Source organism: Hypanus sabinus, chromosome 4 (genome assembly GCF_030144855.1).
Source record: "Hypanus sabinus isolate sHypSab1 chromosome 4, sHypSab1.hap1, whole genome shotgun sequence".
NCBI lineage: Eukaryota > Metazoa > Chordata > Chondrichthyes > Myliobatiformes > Dasyatidae > Hypanus > Hypanus sabinus.
This window is the reverse complement of record NC_082709.1, coordinates 78,135,802-78,161,789: the sequence shown is the minus strand read 5'-3', so window position 1 is coordinate 78,161,789 and position 25,988 is coordinate 78,135,802. Positions and strand designations below refer to the sequence as shown.

General features: G+C 47.8%; 1 protein-coding gene across 1 annotated transcript in view; it reads left to right on the top strand.

The window, feature by feature from the left end:
- LOC132392912 (mannose-1-phosphate guanyltransferase alpha-A-like) overlaps window positions 1-25,226 on the top strand; it is a 37,460-nt gene extending 12,234 nt beyond the window's left edge. The window contains exons 5-12 of the mRNA XM_059967470.1: window positions 775-834; window positions 6,646-6,776; window positions 12,205-12,339; window positions 14,208-14,305; window positions 14,776-14,822; window positions 21,453-21,545; window positions 24,287-24,455; window positions 24,751-25,226. Of these exons, the coding sequence (XP_059823453.1) occupies window positions 775-834; window positions 6,646-6,776; window positions 12,205-12,339; window positions 14,208-14,305; window positions 14,776-14,822; window positions 21,453-21,545; window positions 24,287-24,455; window positions 24,751-24,851 (834 nt within the window). The 3' untranslated portion in view covers window positions 24,852-25,226. The remainder of the gene's footprint in view (window positions 1-774; window positions 835-6,645; window positions 6,777-12,204; window positions 12,340-14,207; window positions 14,306-14,775; window positions 14,823-21,452; window positions 21,546-24,286; window positions 24,456-24,750) is intronic.
- The last annotated feature ends 762 nt before the right edge of the window (window positions 25,227-25,988 follow it).

Below are 25,988 nucleotides of genomic sequence, written 5' to 3'. Positions count from 1 at the left end.
TGAGTCGTGGCTTAGTCAGTCAGGGTATACTGTCAGTGGTGGGCAGGCAGAGGAGTGGGGTGAGGGGGGAGGAGAGGGAGTGAGGGGGAGGAGAGAGAGTGAGGGGGAGGGAGAGAGTGGGGGAGGGAGAGAGTGAAGGGGAGGAGAGAGTGAGGGGGAGGGAGAGAGTGAAGGGGAGGAGAGAGAGTGAGGGGGAGGGAGAAATTGAAGGGGAGGAGAGTGAGGGGGAGGGAGAGAGTGGAGGAGAAAGTGAGGAGGGAGTGAGGGGGAGGGAGAGTGAAGGGGAGAGAGAGTGAAGGGGAGGGAGAGATTGAAGGGGAGGAGAGAGTGAGGGGGAGGGAGAGAGTGAAGGGGAGGAGAGGGAGTGAGGGGGAGAAAGTGAGGAGGAGGGAGAGGGAGTAGGGAGAGAGGGGGAGGGAGAGAGTGAAGGGGAGGAGAGAGAGGGGGAGGGAGAGAGAGGTAGGAAAGAGCAAGAAGGAGGGAGAACATTGTCATGAGAAAGTGGGAAGAGAGGCGGAATCTGTGAGGCCAGTGGGCTGCTGCTTAGATAGGAGTGTACTGCCACGGTCTCTGCTTCTGGTTTCGAAGGTGGATGGTTGGAGGCTGAGGTACTGTAAGCAAAGCTGGGTGGGAGGGTGTATGAGGGGGAGTGGATTGTGTGGTTCCTGGGTGGAGTCTCGGGGGAATTGGGAGGACACAGCAGGAAGCTGGGGTGTGTGTGGGTGGGAGGGATGGAGGGCTGGGTGATGTCTAACCATTCTGGTGGTGTTACAGGCCAACAGGAGACAGTCGATGAATTATGGTTGCATTGTGGAGAATGAGCAAAGCCATGAGGTGAGTGAGCTAGCGTGTGTCCGGTACAGGGATGGGTGCGCTATCGGCTAAGCTCTGACATCCCACCCATTACACAGCAAGAGGCTACTCCATGCTGTAGTTTGTGCTCACAGGCCTGCCACCCACATCTAGACCATTGTCCAGTACAGCTCAGGAAAAGACCCTTTTCCTCACATCTAGAACATCGTCCAGTACAGCTCAGGGAAAGACCCTTTTCCTCACATCTAGAACATCGTCCAGTACAGCTCAGGGAAAGGCCCTTTCCCTACATCCAGTACACAGACCAGTACAGCTCAGGAAAAAGCCCTTTCCCAACATCTAGAACATAGACCAGTACAGCTCAAGTAAAAGCCCTTTTCACACGTCTAGAACATCGTCCAGTACAGCTCGAGAAAAGGCCCTTTCTCAACATCTAGGACATAGACCAGTACAGCTCGAGAAAAGGCCCTTCCCCTACATCTAGAACATCGTCCAGTACAGCTCAAGAAAAAGCCCTTTTCACACGTCTAGGACATTGTCCAGTACAGCTCGAGAAAAGGCCCTTTCCCAACATCTAGAACATAGATCAGTGCAGCTCAAGAACAGACCTTTTGGCCTACAAGGTTGTGACAAACTATTAATTAAATGTCTAGCTAAACTAATTTCCTCTGTCTACACAAATCCATAGCCCTCCATTCTCTGTACATCTAGTGTCTATCTGAAAGAGCCTCGATCATGTTGGCCTGCACCACCATTCCTGGCAGGACATTCCACCTACCCACCACTTTCTTTGTGATAAAAAAGCTTGCCCTATACATCTCCTTTGAAATTACTCCCTCTCACTTTGAATCATGCCCTCCAAGGTTAGACATTTTCTTTCGGAACCCAATGTGTAAATTCTCAACAAACTCTGTGCTTCCCAAACTCAGTTAGAAAATAAGCCATTACAGTAGAGTACAGGGCCTTTGGGCCCACAATGTTATGCTGGACTTTTAACCTACTCTGAGGTCGATTCAGCCCTTCCCTCCTACATATTCCTCCATTTTTCTATCATTCATGTGCCTATCTAGGGTCTCTTGAATGCCCCTGATGTAACAGCTTCTACCACCACTCCTGGCAAGATGTTTTATGCACCCAGCACTCTGTGTAAAAACCTACCTCTGACATCATTCCCTATACTTTCATAGAAACATAGAAAACCTACAGCACAATACAGGCCCTTCGGCCCACAAAGTTGTGCCAAACATGTCCCTACCTTAGAAATTACTAGGCTTACCTATAGCCCTCTATTTTACTAAGCTCCATGTACCTATCTAAAAGCCTCTTAAAAGATCCTTTCGTATCTGCCTCCACCACCATCGCCAGCATCCCATTCCATGCACTCACCACTCTGAATAAAAAACTTACCCCTGACATCTCCTCTGTACCTGCTCCCCAGCACCTTAAACCTGTGACCTCTTGTGCTAGCCATTTCAGCCCTGGGAAAAAGCCTCCGACTATCCACACGATAAATGCCTCTCATCATCTTATACACCTCTCATCCTCCAATCATCTTAAAATTACGTACTTTTTTTTAGTCATTTCCACCCTGGGAAAAAGATTCTGACTGTCCACTCTGTCTATGCTTCTTTAGTATTTTGTACAGCTCTATCAAGTCACCTCTCATGCCCCATTGCTCCAAAGGGAAAAACACTAGCTCACTCAGCCTCCCCTCATAAAACATGATTATATCCTCTCTAATCCAGGCAGCGTCCTGGTAAACCTTGGCAGTGTAGTGAGACTGTTAGCAAGGACAGGCTGATGATCAGACAAACTTGTAGTCAATACCATGAGTTACAATGTAAAAGTTGACAAAATTGAAAAGGGTGTTGAATACAGGACTGAAGGTGTTATATTTGAATGCGCGCAGTATACGGAATAAGGTAGATGAATTTAAAGCACAGTCACAGATTGGCATGTATGATATTGTGGGCATCACTGAATCTTGGCTGAAAGAAGACTATAGCTGGCAGCTTAACATCCATGGATGCACATCATACTGAAAGGGCAAGTAGGTAGGCAGAAAGGGTGGCATGGGGCTGTTGGGGACAAAATGAAATTAAATCCTGAGAAAGAGGCAACGTAGGATCGGAAGGTGTAGAACTGTTGTGTGTAGAGTTAAGAAACTGCAAGGGTAAAAAGACCCTCATGGGAGTTATATACAGGCCTCTGAACAGTAACTAGGATGTGGGCTACAAGTTACAACAGGAGATAGAAAAGGCATGTCAAAAGGGCAATGTTACTGTAGTCATGGGGATTTCAATATGGAGGTAGGTTGGGAAAATCAGGTTGGTGCTGGATCTGTAGAGGGGAAAATTGTAGAATGCCTACAAGGTGGCTTTTTAGAGCAGCTCATGGTTGAGCCCTCTAGGGGATCAGCTATTCGGGATGAGTGTTCTGCAATGAACTGGAGAGCTTAAGGTAAAGGAAGCCTTAGGGGTCAGTGATCATAATATGATAGACTTCATTCTGCAACCTGAGAAGGAGAGGCCAAGGTCAGCTATTTCAGTATTACAATGGAGTGAAGAGTGTTACAGAGGCACGGAGAGGACAAAATTGGTTGGAAGGGGACACTAGCAGGGATGACAGCAAAGCAGCAATGGTTGGAATTTCTGAGAACAATTCAGAAGTTGCAGGATAAATACATCCCAAAGAAGAAGAAAAAGTATTCTAAAGGCAGGGTAATGCTTGATTAGTCAGGGCATCAGGGTTATGGGGAGAAGGCAGGATACTGGGGCTGAGGGAAATGGATCAACCATGGGTCGAATAGCCTCATTCTGCTCCTATATCATGGTTTTTCTAAGCCTCCAGATTCTTCCAATAATTAGGTGACCAGAGCTGAGCACGATATTCCAGTAACCTCCCTCTGTGTTATTCCTGTTCACTCCCCAGAGGCAGCCTGACCTACTGAGTTCCTCCTCCAGTTTGTTTTTGCTCCAGATCCCAGTATCTGCCACCTCTTGTGTCTCCATTGTACCACGTATCTTCCCTCCCACATAGTGGACCTAAAGTTTTAGAAACCAGAGCCGAATACAGCATAATGAGGGAACGGAACTGAACACAATACTCCAAGTGTGGTCTTGGGAGTGATGGTAGCTGAGGGGGAACCTGATAGAGGCATCTAAGATCAGATGTGAGGCGTGGATAGGGCAGAATACGAGACCTCCGTTGGTCAGGGTCAAGAATGGATGTTGCATCCTATCTGTCCTATGAGAGCCATGACAGTACTATACGGAGAGCGAGCTGTGGTCCATGCACCAGGCTCCCCCTCGTCACATTCCTGATGAATCCAAAGATGGCAGAGACCGAGACAGGTTGGCACCAGTGACATCGCAGCGGTTGCCAGTCATGTTGAATTTAACAAGGACTGCCTTAGGGACTCCAGCTCTGGATTTTTCCCTCGGGGTTTACTCCCGAAGCCTTCCCCGTATAGCTGCGGAAGTTTGAGATCAGAGTTTTCCTTCTCTTAGATGAGCTGCGAACCACGGCTGGCGAGCCCCACCTGCCCAAAGCAACTGGTTTTAAGGCACCAGTTGCCTTTGCCCCTTCTGTCAGTAGAAATGGTTCCACTGGACTTAGTAGCCAAATCACACATGGAAGCCAAGAGCTGGGCTTGGTTGTCAGGGGCTATTTGAGACGCACGTCATTGGGAGCATTTAATAGGAAGTGGGAGCTCATTCCCCTGTCCCCCCCGCAGCTTTGACAACCTTAGGGTAGAAAGTCAAAATCTTTTCTCCATAGTTGGGCATATCCAAAATATGAGCACGTAGGCTTAAGGTGAGAGGGGGAAATTTAAAGGAGATTGGCAAAGCAGGTTTTTTTTTTACACAGAGAGCGTGTTTGATGTCTGGAACTTGCTGTTAGGGGACATGGTGGAGTCCGATACAATTGCTGTGTTTCAGAGTTACTTAGTTACCTCAACAAGGCTTAGAAGGATGGGGACTCTGTCTTGTAACTCTAGTGAACAGGAGCTTGAATAAGCCAATCTCTCTTCATATATCAGCCCTGTTATTCCAGGAAGCAGTCTGCTGAACATCTGTTCATGACCAGACGAAGGTGAAGATCAATACAAGACAGGTAGAAGTAAATCATTTGAGACAAGTTGAGTTATGAGTGTGGACATGGATTGCTGCTTTTTAACAGTTAATGGCAATAATTTAGTATTTCCAGGCTGTCAGGATAGGAACAGACCCTTCACCCCTAGATGTTGTGCCAAACTAATTAAGCTAATGAGATAAAATCCCTTCTGTCTACACGTGGTCCTTATCCCTCCAATCTCGGCATATTTACATGCCTGTCTAAGGCCTCTTAAGTATATCTCTCCACCACCACCCCGGGTAGCGCAGTCTGGGCACCCACAGCTGTCTGTAACAAAAGGTAAGAGGCATAGATCAAGTGGGCACCCTGAGACGTTTTCCCGGGGTGCAAATGGCTAGTGCCATTTTAAGGTGATTTTAAAGGGCATTTTAAGGGCATTATTTTAAGGTGATTGGAGGAGAGTATGGGAGGATGTCAGAGGTACATCGTTTACACAGAGAGCGGAGGCTGTGAGGAACGTGAGGGGTGATAGAGGCAGATACATTAAGGACATTTAGGAAGCTCCTAGTTTAGGCATTGTGAATACAGAATTGAGTAGATGTGGCTGCAATATTGGTTTGCAGCGGGTAGTTATCGCTGGACCATACTCTGCCTGGAGGTTGGTGATTGGTGAGTCGTGGTGTTCCGTAGGGATCCCTGCTCTTTGTCATTCTTATAAATGACTTGAAGAAGTGGAAGTAAGTGAGGGTGTGTTAGTAAGTTTGCAGATGACATGGAGGCTGGTGGAACTGTGGATAGTGGGGAGTAGAGTTGTAGGTTGTGACAGGACTTTGACAGGATGCAGAGTTTGGCTGAGAAGTGGCAAATCAGAAGTGGAGCGGTTACGGAGTTGAGGGGTATATGATATGGGGGTGTTACAGGGTGGGGTATATGATGGAGTGTTACCGGGTGGGGTATATGATGGGGTTTTACAGGGTGGGGTATATGATGTATTACAGGGTGAGGTATATGATGTGGGGGTGTTACGGGGTGGGGTATATGATGGGGTGTTACAGGGTGGGGTATATGATGTGGGGGTGTTACAGGGTGAGGTATATGATGTATTACAGGGTGAGGTATATGATGTGGGGGTGTTACAGGGTGGGATATATGATGTATTACAGGGTGGGGTATATGATGGGGTGTTACTGGGTGGGATACGTGATGTGGGGGTGTTACAGGGTGAGGTATATGATGTATTACAGGGTGGGGTATATGATGGGGCGTTACTGGGTGGGATATGTGATGTGGGGGTGTTACAGGGTGAGGTATATGATGTATTACAGGGTGGGGTATGTGATGGGGTGTTACCGGGTGGGGTATGTGATGGGGTGTTACCAGATGGGGTATGTGATAGGGTGTTACCGGGTGGGGTATGTGATGATGGGGTGTTACAGGGTGGGGTATATGATGGGGTGTTACTGGGTGGGATACGTGATGTGGGGGTATTACAGGGTGAGGTATATGATGGGGTGTTACGGGTGGTGTATATGATGGGGTGCTACCGGGTGGGCTATATGATGTGGGGGTGTTACAGGGTGAGGTGTATGATGGGGTGTTACAGGGTGAGGTATATGATGGGGTATTACTGGGTGGGGTATATGATGGGGTGTTACAGGGTGGGGTATATGATGGGGTATTACCGGGTGGAGTATATGATGTGGGGGTGTTACAGGGTGGGAATTCCATGCAAAATAATAACATCCTCTCCTGCAGGTTCTTCACTACGTGGAGAAGCCCAGCACCTTTGTCAGTGACATCATCAACTGTGGTGTGTACCTCTTCACTCCCAACATCTTCCAGTACATCGGGGAGGTGTTCCGCAAAAACCAGCAGGACCTGGCCATGTGAGTAGATGGATGCCTACCTCCCACTCTCTCCACCAACAGCAACTGGGGCCTCACACTCCCCACACTCAGGATGGCTTGCAGTCTCTTTCTCCTTCGACCTTCACAGGCTGAATAGGGGCAGACAGATTTCAGCCGGGGGAAGTGAGAAGGGATTCAGTTTGGAAGATCAAACCTGATGGTAGAGTACAGGGATGATGGCATGATTCTTAACGGGGTGGAGGAACAAGGGGATCCAAAAACCCTCAATACTGCCACACAAATTGATAGGGTTGTTGGCCTTCATTTGTCAGGAGTCCAGGAACTGTGAGGTAATGTTGCAGCTCTGAAATCCTAGTTAGACCACATTTGGAGTATTGTATTTAGTTCTGTCAGCTCATTATAGGAAGGATGTAAAGACTTAGGAGACTATGTAGAGGATTTACCAGGATGCTGCCTGGTTTTGAGAGCTGGTCATTTGAGGACAGAGTGAGCGAGCTAGTGCTTTTCTGTTTGAAATAAAGAAGGATGAGAGGTGACTTGATAGAAGTGTGTAAGATGGTGAGACATAGACTGGACAAACAGAGATTTTTCTCCCAGGGCTAAAGTGGCTAATACCAGGGGTCATAATTTTAAAGTGTTTGGTGGAAAGTATAGGTTTTTTTTGTACACAGAGTGTTGGGTGTGTGGAATGTACTTCCAGGGTTGGTGGTCAAAGCAAATAAGTTAGAAGCATTTAAGAAATTCTTAGATAGGTACATAGATGATAGAAAAATGGAGGGCTATGTGGGAGGGAGGGAAGGGTTAGATTGATCTTAAGAGAAGTTAAGATGTCACAACATCCCTCTGTGATGAATTGAGATTTCCATCAGTGATGGAGAGTGGTGTCTCTGGGAAATACTGCCTAACCCTTAAACTTGATGATGGTTGTGGGCTGGTGGTCCATAAATCACATCAGAAGAGCTGGATCCATGGGGGTGGGCTTGAGCTGGGACACATGAGGGTGCCAAGATGGTATCACATGTGGACTCAATTGTCATACGGTCATTAAGTTTCCTTCCCTGAGGTGTGTTGCTGAACCAGATGTTTTTTTTATGAAAGTCTCTGGTTTGCGGGCCTTTTCACTGAGAACAGTTTGGCAGTGGTTAGTGTGGTGAGTGTTGGGTTGGGAGAAGTGGGCGGGTGTTGGGTTTGGAGACGTGGACGGGAGTTGGGTTGGGAGAAGGGGGTTGGTGTTGGTTTGAGAGAAGGGGGCTGGTGTTGGGTTGGGAGAAGTGGGTGGGTGTTGGGTTGGGAGCAGTAGGGGAGTGTTGGGTTGGGAGAAGTGGGTGAGTGTTGGGTTGGGAGCAGTAGGGGAATGTTGGGTTGGGAAAAGTGGGTGCGTGCAGGGTTGGGAGCAGTGGGGGAGTGCAGGGTTGGGAGCAGTGGGGGAGTGCAGGGTTGGGAGCAGTGGGCGGGTGTTGGGTTGGGAGAGGTGATTGAGTGTTGAGTTGGGAGAAGCGGGGCGGGTGTTGGCAGTGGGTGGCTGTTGAGTTCAGAGAGGTGATTGGGTGTTGAGTTGGGAGAGGTGTGTATGCATTGAGTTGGGCGTTGGGCTGTGGATTCAAATCAGGCCTCCTGCCTTGTCCGTCTGGTACTCTGTGGGCACCTAGCTCTGCCATTGGCTCTCAATGGTGTGACCCATGGAAGGAGGTCTCTTGGCTCTTCATCTCATCATTGCTAGTCATCTTGCAAAGGAAGCAGGGATGTGGGGTGAGGATAGGACAGCCCTGAGTAAAAGGTAATGTACTAGCCTACAGTTCCTCCACAGCCAAGGTTGTAACCTTTGCTCCGGTCAGCATGCGGCTTGACTCTCAGTCCTGCCTGTTGTACTCGGGTAGCTTGTCCCACACAACAGCGACCTCTCACTCTCATCTCTCTCTTTCTTTGCTCTACCCTCAGGTATTGTAGCAATGGGTAAGTGGCTATGTGAGTGCAGTGTGGTCTGAAGGGCTTGCTAATCCTAACACGTTCCCATCCAGAACGGGCACTGCACCACCTATCTTTGAGTAGCTCAGGTTAATATAGAGCAAGCCACTGTCCCATCTCCCAGAGCCACATTACATTTCACTATGCAGAAGTTATGTTGTACGAAGGGGCATAATTTTAAGGTGATTGGTGGAGAGTACATGCGGGTAGTCATAGAGAGTGGTGGGTGCATAGAGGCAGATACACTGGGGACATTTAGGAAGCTCTTAGATACACGGATGGTAGAAAAATAGAGGGCTGTGTGAGACGGAAGGGTTAGATTGTTCTTAGAGAAGGTTAAATGGTCAGCACAACATCGTGGGCTAAGAGGCTGTATCATGTTCTACGTTCTCAAAGGAGTGTGGAGATTTGGGTTAAATATGTAAGTGAATAAAAAACTTCAGGATCAGTATTACTATATAGTGACATCTGCCGAGGAGCTTGTTGTTTTATGGCATCAATACAGTGCAAGACATAAAATTTAGTCTAAGTTACAAAATAAATAAATAGATAGAACAAGAGAGCAAAAGTGAGGTGGTGTTCACTTGTTTGTAGACCAGAAATCTGATGAAGGGGTAGGATCTGGTCCTGAAGCAATTCTGGGTGTTTTAAGCGCATTGTGCAGGAGTGATGGGGAGAGAATTTCCTGTGACTCGTCAGTGAGCTGAAGCTTAATTCAGGTCCCCTTTCCGCAGACGCTGTTTTGTCTGTGGCTTTTTACCTCCAATCGGCAGCATCTTCAGAAATCGGATTTGGCCATCTGAGATTCTGATAGCCCGCTGGCCTTAACTGTGGGCTGGTGTCTGAGGAGTTCTGGGCATCAGCCTCCAGCAGGAGAGACTAGAAGGGCAACCAGCGGAGAGCTACGGATAAAAGGTGTGAGGAAAGGTTGCACAGACAGGACTTCGCTTCCATCACTGCAGGGACTCGGATTCATCAAAGGGAGTGGCTGAAAATTGTTCAATGATGGGGAACAGAAGCAATCATAGCGGGATTCGGGGGAATGGACGGGAATCGGGGGGATGGACGGGATTCGGGGGGATGGACGGGATTCAGGGGGATGGACGGGAATCGGGGATGGACGGGAATCGGGGATGGACGGGTATCAGGGGGATGGACGGGAATCGGGGATGAACGGGAATCGGGGATGGACGGGAATTGGGGGGATGGACGGGAATCGGGGATGGACGGGAATCGGGGATGGATGGGAATCGGGGATGGACAGGTATCGGGGATGGACAGGTATCGGGGGATGGATGGGAATCGGGGGTGGACGGGATTCAAGGGAATGGAGGGGATTCGGGATGGATGGGATTCAAGGGAATGGAGGGGATTCAAGGGATGGATGGGATTCAGGATGGAGGGGATTCAGGGGAATGGACGGGAATCGGGAATGAAGTGGGTGGAGGGGATTCAGGGGATGGAAGTTGATTGAAGGGGTAAATGAGGAGGAATGGGAGTAGTTATTTCATCAGGGACACAAGGGATTCTTGAGCAAAACAAACACAAAAGGCATTTCCTTAGGTGCTTGAGGAATCCAACCATGAGATTAGAGCCAACTCCTGGGGACAATGTTGATAGGCAACTCCTCACTCCAGGCAGCTGGAGACTTGGAGTTTCCCCGGACTCAGGGAAACCTGTGGCCATAGCTCTCTATATGTATGATTGCAAACTGAGGTAGTCTGGGGAGTTAAGGCTGAGATAAACTGTAATCTTGTGGACTGGTGGAATGATTTGACTGGCTGCATTGTCAACAGTGATGGTTTATCTGGAGCTGGACCTCCAGCTTCTGGGCCACAGCTTCAGAAGCTCTTGACCCATTCTCATTCTTTCTCATTTTTTTTCTTTCTCTCTTTCTCTCACTTACTGGCTGTCCACCTCTCTCCCTATCTCAGTGTTTTTAATCTGCCTCTCTCCTCACTCTGTCACTAAACTCATTCAGTGAAACCTTGCCTGCCCCTCGGCTGCTCCTGGATGGGAAGCTTCCTGATGATAGCTGTTGCATGCTGTGCATGATGGAATGGAGTCCTTTCTGTTGCTGCGAGGGTGCTCGTGGCAAAGGATGGGGCGGGTGGAGTCTGACTGTGGGTGAATGTGGGCCATGCCTGCCGGTTCAAGGTGAGAGAGAACTGAAGTGAGGTGTGTGCATTTCTGAGAGGGAACAGAGGGCATTTCTGAGGTCCCAAGTGTGATGCCCAGCTCAGGGTCACAAAGGTCAGAGTGTAAGAGGGGTCACGTTTGTGTCCCTGGCAGGTGAGTGCACCACAGAGTGAGCGTGGGAGTGTGAGAATGAGAGTGTGTCACTCTCTGCATGTGTATTTGAATGTGTCTATGTATGCATTCACTGGATTTCCATTCCCCTGGCTAACCAGTGCTCCTTCCCCTAGCCATGTCTGCCCCCTGCAGTTGGGAAGCAGGAATCACAGGCTTTCAGGTCCGTGAGGGCCAGGCACTGCGGGTTGAGACTGGAACGTTGGGTCGGGGGGTGGGAGCTGGGTGTTTGTGCTGCTGCATCTCAGTGACCGAAGCCCACTCTCCAGCAATTACTCCCATATTTGAGGGTCCCATCAATAGAAACGTGATACCCCAGGACGCTATTTCTGCAAGCTGGGTATTAGCTTGGGCATAGTTTTGGGAGACTGTGGAGGTAGTGAGTGTCAGATTGGGTGGATGTTGGGTTGGAAGTGATCATTGTTGGTTTAGGAGAGATGGATGGGTGTGTGTTGGTTTGGGAGTGGTGGGAGGATGGGTGTTGTGTTGAGAGAGGTGGATGATGGGTTGGGAGAGCTCAACTGGATGTTGGCTTGGAAGAGTTTGGTTGGATGCTGGTTGGGGGAGTTCGGTAAAATGTTGGGTTGGGAGCATTTGGTTGGATGTTCAGTTGGCTGTTGAGTTGGGAGAGTTTCGTGAGATGTTGGGTTGAGACAGTTCAGTCAGATGTTGCTTTGGAGAGTACCATTGGATGTTGGGTTGGGAGAGTTCAATCAGATAATGTTTTGGAGAGCTCAGTCGGACATGAGTTTGGAGAGTCCGGTCAGATATTGGGTTGGGAGAATGTGATCAGATGTTGTTTTGGAGAGGTTGATGGGATGTTGGTTTGGAAGAGTTCGATTGGATGTTGGATTGAGAGAATTTGATTGGATGTTGGGTTCGGAAAGTTCGGTCGGATATTGGGTTGGAAGTGTTCAATCGGATGTTGTTTTGGAGAATTCGATTGGATATTTTGTTGCGAGAGTTCAATGGGGTGTTTAGTTGGGAGAATTTGATCAGAAGTTTGGTTGGGAGAGTTTGGTCGGATGTTGGATTGGGAGTAGTTATGGGAGTCTATGCGTGGAAGGGTTGAGGTTCCGATCAGATCCCATGGCGCTGGTGAGGTGGCACTGTACCAGGCCCTTCCCTGATGCAAGGGGGAACCGGGGCATAATGATTCTATGTGTTACAGAGAGGAGAACTCCAACGGCTGGCAGCGAGCCGAGGTCATCCGGCTGGAACAGGATATCTTCACCACCATTGCCGGCCGTGGCTCTCTCTACGTCTACAAAACCGACGGCTTCTGGAGTCAGATCAAGTCAGCTGGGTATGTGTTGGGGAACTGGTCACCAAGGGGGAGATGGGAGAGCTGAGTAAACATAAAGTTTGAGTCGTTTGAATTGGAGCAGGAGGGAGGTGGAGGGTTGGTATGTGGATTGGATGCTGCACTGGGATCGGGGGCAGTGAAATGACGAGGCATGAGGCATGATGTTGGGGATCAGGAGGATGAGGATGGGGGAGAAACATGGGAGGGGTGAGAGATATCTAGCTCCCAAGTTGGGTACCACTCTTTCTCACTGACAAGAAAATCCAGGTTTCCCGCTCCTGATCGGAGCCCAGACAATATGGGTGGGTGGGAGGTGGTGAAAGGCTGGATTCAACTCCTGCACCCACTGCAGGAGAAAGTACATAGTTAAGGGAACAGGGAGATGTTGTGGTCTAGGTCCGTAGTTCATTGAAAGTGACTACACAAGTGGATAATATGCTAAAGAAGGTGTATGGCCTACTTGCCTTCATTGGTACTGGTGCTGAATAGAAGAGGGGGAGGTCATGCTGCATTAATCACACTGCATTTGGGGAGTCGTGTGCAGTTCTGGTCTCCCTGTTACAGGAATGATGTGGAGACTGTGGTGAGGGTGCAGAAGAGGCTTCCCAGAATGCTAAGGTTAGAAGATATAATCCATATGCAGAGGCTGGACAAGCAGGTTGTTTTCCCTGCAGCGTCAGAGCTCAAGGGGAGAATGATAGACATTGTTTAGGTTATGAGAGGCAATAGAGAGTCAGAATCTCTACCCCAGGGCAGAAATGTCAAATATCAGGGTACATTAAACATGAGCTTTATTTGTACAATGTGCTGTGTATTGAAACATGGAAACACAGAGTGAAATATTTCATTTGCGTCAAAGACCATCACATTCCCAGGATGTGCTGGGGGCAGCCCGCAAGTGTCGTCATGCTTCTGACGTGACATAGCATGCCCAGAACTTACTAACCCCAACCCGTACGTGTTTGGAATGTGGAAGGAAACCGGAGCACCCGGAGGCAAGTCATGCAGTCACAGGGAGAACGTACAAACAGTGGTGGGAATCAAACCCTATGCTAACTGCTACACTACCTCACACACTTTGAAGGTTGGGAGGGAAATCTAAAGGCAATGTGATATGCGTGTATTTTTACTCATTCCCACTAGTCCAGGTAGCTTCCTGGTAATTCTCTCTCTAAAGTTCCCACATTCTTCCTACAATGAGGCAACCAGAACTGACCACTGGGTGATCTCTGAGTAGAGTGGGAGGCTGTAGGGTGGAGTAGTCTCCAGCCCTCCCTACCATTGAGCACATCTACATGGAGCACTGTTGCATCCATCTTCAGGGACCCCAGAGGTACAGGATCCTCAGGACTCACACCACCAGGTTCAGGAACAGCTATTACCCCTCAACCATCAGGCTCTTGAACCAGAGGGCATAACTCCACTCAACTTCACTAAACTGTCCATAGGTTGTTAAGGACATTCAAGGACTCTTCACCTCTTGTTCTTGATATTTATTGCTTATTTATTTTTTATTTTTTTTTGTAGTGGCAGAGTTTGTTGTCTTTTGCAGTTTGGTTGTTTGTCCTCCCTGTTGGATGCAGTTTTTCACTGATTCTATTGTGTTTAAACATAGAAAATAGGTGCAGGAGTAGGCCATTCGGCCCTTCGAGCCTGTACCGCCATTCAGTATGATCATGGCTGATCGTCCAACTCAGAACCCTGTACCTGCTTTCTCTCCATACCCCCTGATCCCTTCAGCCACAAGGGCCATATGCCCACAAGAAAATGAGTCTCAGGGTTGGCTATGGTAACATATCTGTATTTTGATAATAAATTAACTTTGAACTTAGAAATCTTGTCTGACTGAGGCTCTGCTTTCTCCCCAGCTCTGCCATCTATGCCAACCGGCTGTACCTGAACCAGTACGAGAGGAGCCACCCAGACCGCCTGGCCAGCAGTGAACAGGGTGGCCCCAGGATCATCGGTGTGTGCTCAGCAACAGCAGTTGCATTCCTGTCGCCCCTCCAGTACAGTAAAAATAACAGGGTCCCACACGGGAGAGGCTGTCCAAAGTCAGGCAGGAGGGAGGAAGGTGACCAACAGCCCACTCAGAGGGTTTGGCTATGGGTCCTGGGAGAATCAGAATCAGGTTTAATATCACTGGCCTTTGTCGTGAGATTTGTTGTTTCGTGGCAGCAGGACATTGCAATACGGAATAAAAAATATCACTGTAAATTACAATCAGAGAGGTATATAGGGTGGGAGGGGTGAGGGTGAGGGAGCTGTGATGAAATGGGGGTGCAGGGTGGGTGGGGTGAGGTGAGGTGACGGAGCTGTGGCGATATGGGGGTAACTGGGTGGGAGGGGAGTGGTGATGGGATGGGAAAGTTGATGCTGTGAAAAGCTGGGAAGTGTCTGGATTCTGGTTGTAATTCTGTTTAATCTCTGTGACAGGCAATGTTTACATCCACCCGACAGCAACAATTGACCCCACAGCAGTGGTGAGTTTACTGTCGTCCAACACCAACACAGGCCTTTCAGCCCATGTACTTGCCTACACTCTCCATTCAAAAGCGTTTGGCCCAGAGCCACCTGTGCTTGGGTGGCCCAGATGCTCCTTTAATGTTCTAGTCGTAGGTCACCACAGCGCAGGAACAGGCCTTTTGGTCCTTTTAGTCTGTGCCGACTTCTTTTTCTGCCTGGGCCCACTGACCTGCACTGGACCATATCCCTCCAAACTCCTCCCCTCCATGTATTTGTCCAAACCTCTCTTAAATGTTGAAATCAAACCCACATCCTGTACTTTCGCTGGCAGCTTATTCCACACTCTCACCACTCTCGATTGAAGAAGATTCCCCTCATGTTCCCCTTAAACATTTCACCTTTCACCCTTAACCCATGAGCTCCAGTTCTAGTCTCACCTAATCACAGTGGAAAAAGCCTGCTTGCATTTACTCGCTCTATACCCCTCATCATTTTGGATCCCTCTATCAAATCTTCCCTCATTATCCTGTGCTCCAGGGAATAAAATCATAATCCATTCAGTCTTTCCCTATAAATCAGTTCCACATCCTGTTCTATGATACCTCTGCCTTGTGCAAATACCCCACCATTGGGAAAAGATATTTTGTCTCTGCTCTGTCCTCCCATAATTTGTTTAAATATCTCAGCCTCTTCAGTCTCTCTTGTAACTGTAACGTTCTGTTCCAGGCTCCTATCCCCCTCTCCAGTGCAGTCGCATCCTACAGTCTGGTGACCAGAACTGTACGCAATGCTCCAGTGTGGCTTAATAAAATGGTAGCATGACACCTCAGTTCTTGTACCTTGAGGGCCAGCACAGTGGGATATCTTGGGCAGCACGGTAGCGTAGTGGTCAGTGTAGCACTTTATAACCCTGGTGATTAGTGTTCAATGCAGTCACTGTCTGTAAGGAGTTTGTATCGTCCCCCTGTGACTGTGTGGGTTTTCCCTGGGTGCTCCACTCTCCTCCTGCAGTCCAAAGACGGACAGATTAGGGCTGATGAGTTGTGGCCATGCTGTGTTGGTGCCTGCTGAAAATCCAGGCACATCCTCAGACAGTGTTGGCTGTTGATGTAAACAACACATTTCACTGTATGTTTTGATGTACATGTAACAATATAGCTAATATTTTTTATCTTTGTCTGAGTTACAAGACATGTTACAGTATACAACATGAAACTGGTCTGCCTGATGTGCCTGTGCTGGTACTGTAGGAGAGGTTGACTTTTGTCCTAATCCCCTGTTCCTTCCCCTTGTCGATGAACAGTGTATCTGAGACTCTGCATGTGGTATCACAATTGCCTTCTGAAACTTCTGATCGGGTCTGCCATCACTGACCAATAAGACAGCAGCTCAGAGACAAAAAGTAATCCCATTCCTAACTCCTGCTCTGGTTATATTTAACCAGCACCCCTCACTCTCTGTCACTGAATCTCCAACTCCAGGTTGTTTCCCAGTTGAGGAAGAGGAGGATGTTTAGACCATGGAACTGTACAACACAAAAACAGGCTCTTCAGCCCACAATCTCAGTGCTGAACAAAATACCAAATTAAGCTGCCTGTACACAAATTGGTACATTTGGCAAATAGTCACCAAGATACAGTGAAAAGCTTATCTTGCATTCTGTTCATACAGATCAAAGGGTTACACATTGCTTTGAGGTAGAACAGTAAAACAAGTACAGAATGCAGAATAAAATGTATCGGTTACAGAAAAAGTGCAGTGCAGACAGACAGTAAGGAGCAAGGTCGTAGTGAGATAGATTGTGAAGTTAATTGTACTAGGGAACCATTCTTACAACAGTAGCGCAGAAGCTGTCGTTGAGTCTGGTGATACATGCTTTCGAGCTTCTGCCTGGTGGGCGAGTGGAGGAGAGAGAATGCCCAGGGTGGGTGGGGACTTCAGTGAGGCAATGGGGAGTGTAGAGGGGAGGCTGTGCTGAGCTAGGCCCACAGCTCTGCAGTTTCTTCAACAGAAGAGAGTTTGCAGATGCTGAACATCCAGAGTAACAAACCCAAAATGCTGGAGGAGTTCAGCAGGTCAGGCTCATACCCTTTATTCCTCTGCACTCCCTTGCAGTCATGGAGCAATTGTGCACCAAACTGTCGTGCACCCAGATAAAAATATTTATGAGGGTCAAAGGTGACGTGCCCAATTTCTTTAGTTGCCTGAGGCAGTAAAGGCATTGGTGAGCTTTCTTGACTGTGACTGGGCACCAGTGGCTGGACCAGGACAGGCTATTGCTGATGTTCACTCCGAGGAACTTAATTCTCAACATGTCTACCTCGGCAAACAGGAGCAGGTGCACCACCAATACCAAACCCCTCCTAAAGTCAATGATCAGCTCTTATAGACATGACACCATAGCACTAAGCTCTTTCTTCTTCTTTTACAACAATTCATCATTATTTGACATACGGCCCACTACAGTGATATTGTCTGCAAACTTGTAGATGGTGTTGGAGCAGAACCTGGCCACGCAGTCATTAGTGCACAGGGTGTACGGTCAGAGACAGTGATCATATGGTAGAGTTCACCCTGCAGTTTGACAAGAAGATAAAATCAAATGTATCAGTATTACAGTGGAGTAAAGGGAATTACAGAGGCATGAGAGTGGAGCTGGCCGAAGCTGATGAGAAGGGGACACTGGCGGGGATGACAACAGAACAGCAATGGCTGGTGCTTATGGGGGAAATTCAGGAGGCTCAGATCCCAAAGATGAAGTGTTCTAAAGGAAGGATGAGGCCACTGTGGCTGACAAGGGAAGGTAAAGACAGCATAAAAGCAAAAGATAGGGCATATAATACAGCAAAAATTAGTGGGAAGGTAGAGCATTGGGAAGCTTTCAAAAACCAATGGAAGACAACTAGAAAGCCATAGAGAGAGAAAAGAAAAATATGAAGGGATTGAGTTCAAGAGCTGTGAGGTAAGTGATACAAGACCCTGGTCAGACCCCACTTGGAGTTCTGTACTCATTTCTGGTCACCTCACTACAGGAAGGGCGTGGAAACAATAGAAAGGGTGCAGAGGAGATTTACAAGGATGTTGCTTGGATTGGGAGCATGCCTTATGAGAATAGGTTGAGTGAACTTGGCCTTTTCTCCTTAGAGAAACAGAGGATGAGAGGTGACCTGATTGAGGTGTATAAGCTGATGAGAGGCATTGACCATGTGGATAGCCAGAGGCTTTTTTCCCAGGGCTGAAATGGCTAAAATAAAGGGGCATGGTTTTAAGGTGCTTGGAAGTTATCCAAGATGGTGGCATGACACAGCTTGCAGCGGCCACTCCGGAACTGATTATGTTATTTGTGAAGTGGGGTGCCGTGCGCAATCATAATTGATTGAAAACAGACGTGGGAGCACGGAAAAACATCGGGAAATCTCCAGGAAGACTTTCTTCGTTGCTGCTGCTGCTGTGGGGTCCGGGACTCTGCTGGGAAGAACAGGCTCCCAGTCCTCGGGGTCGCGTTGCCGATGGCCATTGGCGGGGCCGTCGTAATACGCTCAGCAGAGGATGGTGCTCGGAGAAGCTGTGCCGGAGGGGGTGGTCGTTGGCTCGGAGGTTCGACTGACTCAGGTCGCTTTTGGTGTGTGCTGCGTCTGCGAGGCTGAGTCGGGCGGCGTCGTGGAAGTCCATAGTGGGGGTATTCCCTTCTGCCACCGGCATGGGATGACGAGTCTGTCAGGACCCTGGGGACTTGTGGAAACTGTGGTGATTTCATTTGAACTTATAGTCCTTTAACATCTTGGACTATTTTTACTGTGCCCATAGTCTGTTTTTTATCAATTATGCTATTGTTTGCACTGTTGTAACTATATGTTGTAATTATGTGGTTTTGTGCAGGTCTTGTGGCTTTAGTTTTTGGTCTTGTTTTTGTCTGGTGGGTTTGGAGCTCCTTTCAGGGGAGCGCGCTAGACGGTAGCACGATATTAATACACAGCAGCCTCTCCGGACTCTGGACTGGGGATTGCCAAACATTATGTGGATTTTCTGGTGTAGTCTGTTTTGTCATGTGCTTTTGTGATATCATTCTGGGGGAACATTGTCTCATTTTTTAACTGCATTGCACTTGTGGTTTCTAAATGACAATAAACTGAATCTGAAGTAGATACAGAGGAGGTGTCAGGGGCAAGTTTTTCTACACAGAGAGTGGTGGGTGCATGGAATGCACTGCTGGTGACATTGGTAGATAGGGTCTTTGAAGAGACTCTTAGATAGGTACATGGAGCTTAGAAAAATAGAGGGCTATGCAGTAAGGAAATTCTTGGTAGCTTCTAGAGTAGGTTTCATGGTCGGCACAACATTGTGGGCCAAAGGACCTTTAATGTGCTGTAGATCTCTATGTTAGATGTTCTATGTTAGTTAGCCAATAATATAAAAGAGGATACAAAAAGATTTTTCAGATATATTAAGTGTAAAATAGATGAGTGGATATTGAACTGCTGGAAAATGACACTGGAGAGGTAGAAATGGGGACAAATGGAGTGACGTTTGCAATATTCTGGTCCTCAGGAACCAGAAACTGTGATCCTTGAAAAAGCTTTACTAATGCCTCTACAATCTTTACAGCTACCTCTATCAGATCCCTGGGGTGTAGTCCATCCAGTCCAGGTGACTCACCTACCTTCAGACTTGTCACTGCTGTTACTAAAGAGAAGATGCTTGGGAAACTGCACTCATTTCTGCTCCCTGACACTGTCGCATTTCTGGCATTCTGCTGGTGTCTTCTACAGTGAAGGCTGACGCAAAATACCCACTAAGTTTGTCCACCATTTCTTTGTCCCCATTTCCACCTCTCCAGTGTCATTTTAAAGCAGTTAGATACCCACTCATCTCTTTTACACTTAATATAATTGAAAAATCTGAAAGGAGGCAGAAAAAAGGAAATAAAAAATGGTTAGCCTGACTTCAGTAGTTGGGAAGATATTGGAGATAATTTTTAAGGATGAGATTCCGGGGTACTTGGAGGCAGATGATCAAATAGGCCAAACTCAACATGGTTTTCCCAAGAGGAAAATCTTGCCTGACTAGCCTGTTGGAATTCTTTGAGGAAACAAGCAGGATGGACAAAGGAAAGTTAGTGGATGTTGTTTATTTGGATTTTCAGAAGGCCTTTGACACGGTGCTGTGCATGAAGCTGCTTAATGAGGTAGAGCCCATGGTATTACAGGAAAGTTTAACTTGCAGGTTGTCAGATGTGTTGGCATTGGAGAATATCCCAGGAATGAAAGGGTTAACATATGAGGAGCTTTGGATGGCTCTGGGCTTGTACTTGCTGGAGTTTTGAAGAATGGAGGAGAGGAATCTCATTGCAATCTATTGAATTTTGAAAGGTTTAGATAAAGTTGATGTAGAAAGGATATCTCCTATAATGGGGAAGTCTAGGACCAGAGGGCAGCACCTCAGAATTCAGAGATGTTCATTTAGAACAGAGATAAGGAAACATTTCTTTGGTCAGAGGCTGGTGAATCTGTGGAACTCATTGCCACAGGCAGCTGAGCAGGCCAAGTCAATGGGTATACTTAAGGCAGAGGGTGATACGTTCTTGATTAATCATAGCATCAAATGTTACGGGGGGAAGGCAGGAGAATGGAGTTGAGAGGGATAATAAATAAGGCATGATGGAATGGCCTTATTCTGTGTTTATGTCTTACGGACTGAGGACACCAGTGCAGAGAATAATCATGCCGGCTGCATGATTGCCTATCCTTGCTGATTGAAGTCTGTTGGTCAGGAAGTCAGGATCCATTGCAAAGGGAGGTCTGGAGTCCCAGCTCTAGGAGTTTGGTGGTGAGTTTGCTTCGAATTATAGTATTGAAGCAGAGCTTTAGTCAATGAACAATATTCTAATGCAGATGTTTTTACTGTTCAGATGCTCCAGAGATGAGTGTAGGGTCAGGGAGATGGCTCCCTTAATTTTCTGCACATTCATCTGTCTGTCCAAGAGCCTCTGAAACACGTAAATCATATATCTCCGCTACCACACCAGGCAGCTCATTCCAACACCTGCCAGTTTAAAGATAATGCCCCACACGCCATTGTTAAACTTACCTCCTCTCTGACTCTAACTGTCCGGTTTGGACAGGATCAGAAAAAGCTGCAGCAAGTTGCACAGTCAATCAGCTCCATCCTGGGCACTAGCCCCCCCCCCCCCACAGCATTGAGGACATCTTCATAAGGAGGTGTCTCAAAAAGGCAGTTTCCATCTTTCAGGACACCAATCCACCACCTTTATCTCATTGCTACCAGCAAGGTCTCACTCATCCCCTCTGCCGTCAGATTTCTGAATTGATAATTAACCCACAAACACCTCAGTATTTTTTTTCTTCTTCTTTTGCATACTTATGCAATTTTATATACAGTACACATTTCTCATTGTAAAGTAGTTTTTTTTAAATTATATATTGCAGTGTACCGTTGCTGCAAAACTGATGGCAGAGGGGAAGAGTGCCTCATGTAGCTGTGATATTAAACCTGGTTATGATCTTGTCACCTGAAATGTGTGCCTTTCAATATTTCTCTGCTGGGGATAAAGATTCTGACCATCAATGCCTCAGAAATTTGTACATTTTTATCAGGTCTAGCATTTTATTTCTCATCTTTCTGCACAGCTGGGTCCCAACGTCACCATCAGCATGGGAGTGACCATCGGTGCTGGTGTTCGAGTGCGGGAATCCATTATCTTACACGGAGCCTTGCTGCAGGTACTGCGCGTCCCCAGTTCGGGCAGGGCCTCGGGCCCCCGGCTCCACGCGTCCCCAGTCCGGGCAGGATATTAATGCAAGTAGTGCAGACCCCAGAACTTTCAAAGATGTGCCAGAACAGCTGTTGGCCTTCTCTGCTTACAACAATGGGAGGTAAACAGTCCCTGCTATTAGTACAAGTGGTTGACCAGGACATGTTTGTTTATTAATGTCACATGTACTAAGGTACAGTGAAAAGTTTGTCTTTCGTACTAGCTCTGTCACTCGGGAGAGAAAGGGAGAAGAGAGGAGCTGTGGTGATAGGGGAACAGAAGGAAGGTTCTGAGGATGAGCACAAGATTCCTGGATGGTCTGGGATGACTTGGATCAAGACTTCAGAATTCTTTAGTGGAAGGGTGAGCAGCCAGAGGTCATGGTCCATGTAGGTACCAATGACATGGGTAGGAAGAGTGCTAACTTTCTGCTTAGGGAGTTCAGGGAGTTAGATACTAAGTTAAAGGGCAGGATCTCCAGGGTTGTGATCTCAGGATTGCTACCCGTGCCACGTGCTTGTGTGGTCAGAAATAGGAAAATCATACAGTTCAATACGTGGCTAAGGAGTTAGTGCAGGAGGGTGTCAGGTTTTTGGATCATTGTGCTGTCTTCCAGGGAAGGTGGGACAGTACAGAAGGGAGAGCTTGCACCTGAACTAGAGTGGGACTATTATGCTAGTGGGAAGGTTCCCAGTGCTGCATGGAGGATTGTGGGTTTAAACTAGAGTTGCAGGGGATGTGAACCTGAGAGCCAGAACAGATAGTGGAGACAGATGTTGTTAAGACTGCAGACAATGTCAGGAATCAAAAGTTTGAGCATGGTGTGAACTGTATATATTTCAATGCAAGAAGCAGCGTAGGAAAGGCAGATGAGCTGGGCACGGGTCAACACAAGGAATAATGAAATTGTAGCCATGAGTGAGACTTGGTTGCAGGAGGGGCTGGACTGGTAGTTCAATATTCCAGGGTTCTGTTCTTTAGGCAAGACAAAGTGGGGGGGGGGGGGTTGTTAAAGGAGGGGTGGAGTCACTAGCCTGGGAAAATGTCACGGCAGTGCTCAGTCAGGACAGACCAGAGAACTCATCTGGTGAGACTTTATGGGTAGAACTGAGGAATATGATAGATATGACCATGTTGATGGGGCTATATTATAGACAACCCAATTGTCCATAGGACTGAGGAACAAATTTGTATAGAGATTGCAGACTGTTGCAAGAAACACAAGGTTGTTATAGTAGGTGATTTTAACTTTCCATATACTGACTGGGATTCCCATTTTGTAAAGGATGTAAAAGGATGGGAAAGAGTTTGTCAAATGTGTTTTGGAAAGTTTCCTTAATTAGTACATAGAAGTTCCAATGAGAGAGTGTGATACTTGATCTGCTAATAGGGAATGAGACAGGCAGGTGACAGAAATTTGTGTGGGGGAATATTTTGCATCCAGTGATTATCATGCCATTAATTTCAAAGAAAATATGGAAGAAATAGTTCTGGTCCACAGGTTGTGATTCTAAATTGGAGAAAGGTTAATTTTGATAGATCTTCATTCAGAGGGTAGTGACTGTGGAACAAGCTACCAGTGCAAATGATGGGTGTGAGCTCGATCTCAATGTTTAAGTGTTTGGATAGGTACATGAATGGTCGGCGGATGGAGGGTTATGGTTCCAGTGCAGGTCGATAAGTGTAGACAGTTTAAATGTTTCAGCATAGACTAGATGGGCTGAAGGGACTGTTTTTTTTGAATGACTGTCAAATCATTACAGTGTATTTAGGTAGAACAAAGTGAAATATTAGCAGTGCAGAATAAAGTGTAACAGTTAAGAAGAAAGTGAAGTGCAGGTAAATAATAATGTGTGAGGCCATAATGAAGTAGATTGTGAGGTCAAAATTCCATCTAGGCAGAGTCTGATAACCTGTTCTGAAGCCTGGTGGTACACACTTTCAGCTATTATATCTTCTGCCCGATACGAGAGGGGAGGAGGGGGTATGTCTAGGATGGCTGGAGTCCGGGAATCAGCTACTGAGGCCTTAGGAGAGAATTGCTCAACACCTTGCGTGTCACTTTTACAGCAAAGGTAGAGAGATATTGGGTCAGCACGATGAGCACTTACTTACCAGGGCTATGCAGGATGGAGAGTTGCATCATGGTAGAGCAGAAGTCAGATTGTAGAGTGCAGTGTCAGCTCGAGAGACCAGTCATCTACTCCCAACTTGTGTGTTAGCAACCATCAAGGACTTACTCTTCACTGGTCTCAAGGTGTATGTGTGAGATTGCGATTCAGATCCTGCCCAGGCAGGCAGACGTGTGCAACCCGGGGGAGTTCCCAGCTACAGGCAGGTAAATAGAACTGAATTAGCAGCTGACAGTTTGGGCCAAGACCTTTCATCAGTCCTGATCAAGAGCCTACATAACCTGCTCCCAGATGGGAGCAGGATAAACAGTCCACGTTAATGGCCGTTTTCTGACACCTTTCTGTCGTCGGCTGTTTATCCCTGCTAAAGCATAGATTTTACCTCAGGTGCCGAGTTCCGCCAGTACTTTGTGTCATACACCATTTCCAGCATCTGCTGAATCTCTTATTTTTAATAAGTAGAGCAGAGTCCAGTCAGAATAGTTGCAATCTCGTGGGATGAATCAGGTTCGAGGGGCTGAATGGCCTGCCCCCCACAGCTGCTTCCTGGTTCTAATTGGCCATCTCTCTTGTACAGGACCACTGCTGTGTGCTGAACTGCATCGTGGGCTGGGATAGCGCTGTTGGCAAGTGGTCTCGGGTAGAAGGCACACCCAGTGACCCGAACCCGAATGACCCCTACGCAAAGATCGATAGTGAAACACTCTTCAGTGACGGCAAGCTCAACCCGTCCATCACCATCCTCGGTAAGAACTGAATGGACACAAGCCTGCGCGTATGCAGCTGTATCTCAGAGACGCACAAATTCAATAGGGACATAGAACGCACAGCTCGGCTTTCCAGTCCACAATGTTGCATAGATAACAGCACAGACAAGATGGGCCAAAGGGTCTAGTGGAGCAGGTAAGCAGAGTTGCAGTTAACGGCGTATCTTACTGCTGCACTGGAGCCCGAGTCCATATTCCATGGGGGTAGGGGTGGTGTGCTGGGACTTCTGACTAATGCCGGGGTGTCATTTCAGCTGCTGTTTGCTCCCCACAGGCTGTAACGTCAGTATTCCCGCTGAGGTGATCATCCTGAACTCCATCGTGCTCCCACACAAAGAACTGAACCGCAGCTTCAAGAACCAGATCATCCTGTAACCCCCCGGGACTGAGGAGGAGCTCACTTGCTGTGGGATGCACAGGTGGGGCCAGCCATTCTGTCATACAATCCACTCGTCACCTTTCTCTCGCTGTGTTCCAAGTTTAATCATTCTTCTCAGCTCTTCCTGGCCCGTGGACATCCCCACACCGCGGGGGTTTGGACTGTACCTCTGTTCTGCACATACCCCTGCCCCACTGTACACCAGATCACTGTGTTAGGGACGTGGGAGTTCAAGCCCACTGATGCCCTTTGTAGGTGCCTGATCCCTGTCCAGACACAGCCACCCATCCCTCTCAGCGTCAAAGAGGATGATGGCTGTGGGAGTGACTATTGAATCTTAAATAAATAAAGAGATTTTCCCTTTGAGAGCAGTTAGTGTGCCTGTCTGAATCCCATTCTGACATTAGATTCACATTCATTCATTTATCATAGGTACATGGAACATCACTTGTGTATGTGCTGGGGGCAGCCCGCAAGTGTGGCCACACATTCTGGTGCCAGCATAGTACACCCACCACATTCAGCAAAAACAGGAGAACAAGCCCCTCACCTCCCTCCTACCCCGCAATTCACGTATACAAGCAGGCCTCCAACCCCAGCACGTGCTCCCTCCAGTGGACTCACAGTGCCAGGGCTTTGGCCATCGGGCTTCGACTTCCTGATTCATCAGCCCCAGGGCTCGCCGATGGTGGGACGCCGAATTCCGTACTCACATCACTACGGGCCACGATCCCCGCTCACACAGGGCTCCCGTCCCCAGGAGCCACTGACCTGAAGAGTCACCAGCCCTCATTCTCTCTGTGGTTTTTTTGGGTTTTTAACTAGGCCTCTATCAGTTGGGGCTGACCATGGATGTTGCATCCCAGCTGTCTACATCAATGTCTGTAAGAGCAGGTTTGCCCTCTCCACACAGCTAATGAATTCTAAGGGACTCCAGATATTGATACAGTTTGGCACCAGCATGGTCACGGGTGCTGCCAGTCAGCGATGATCTCAATATAGGACTGCCTTAGGGACCAGCTCCAGATTTTTCAACTTGAGGTTTACTCCCGAAGCCTTTCCCATGAGTAGGTATAGCCACAAGGCAGTGGAGGGTTGAAACCAGTTTTCCTTCTCCTAGATGAACTGCCAAC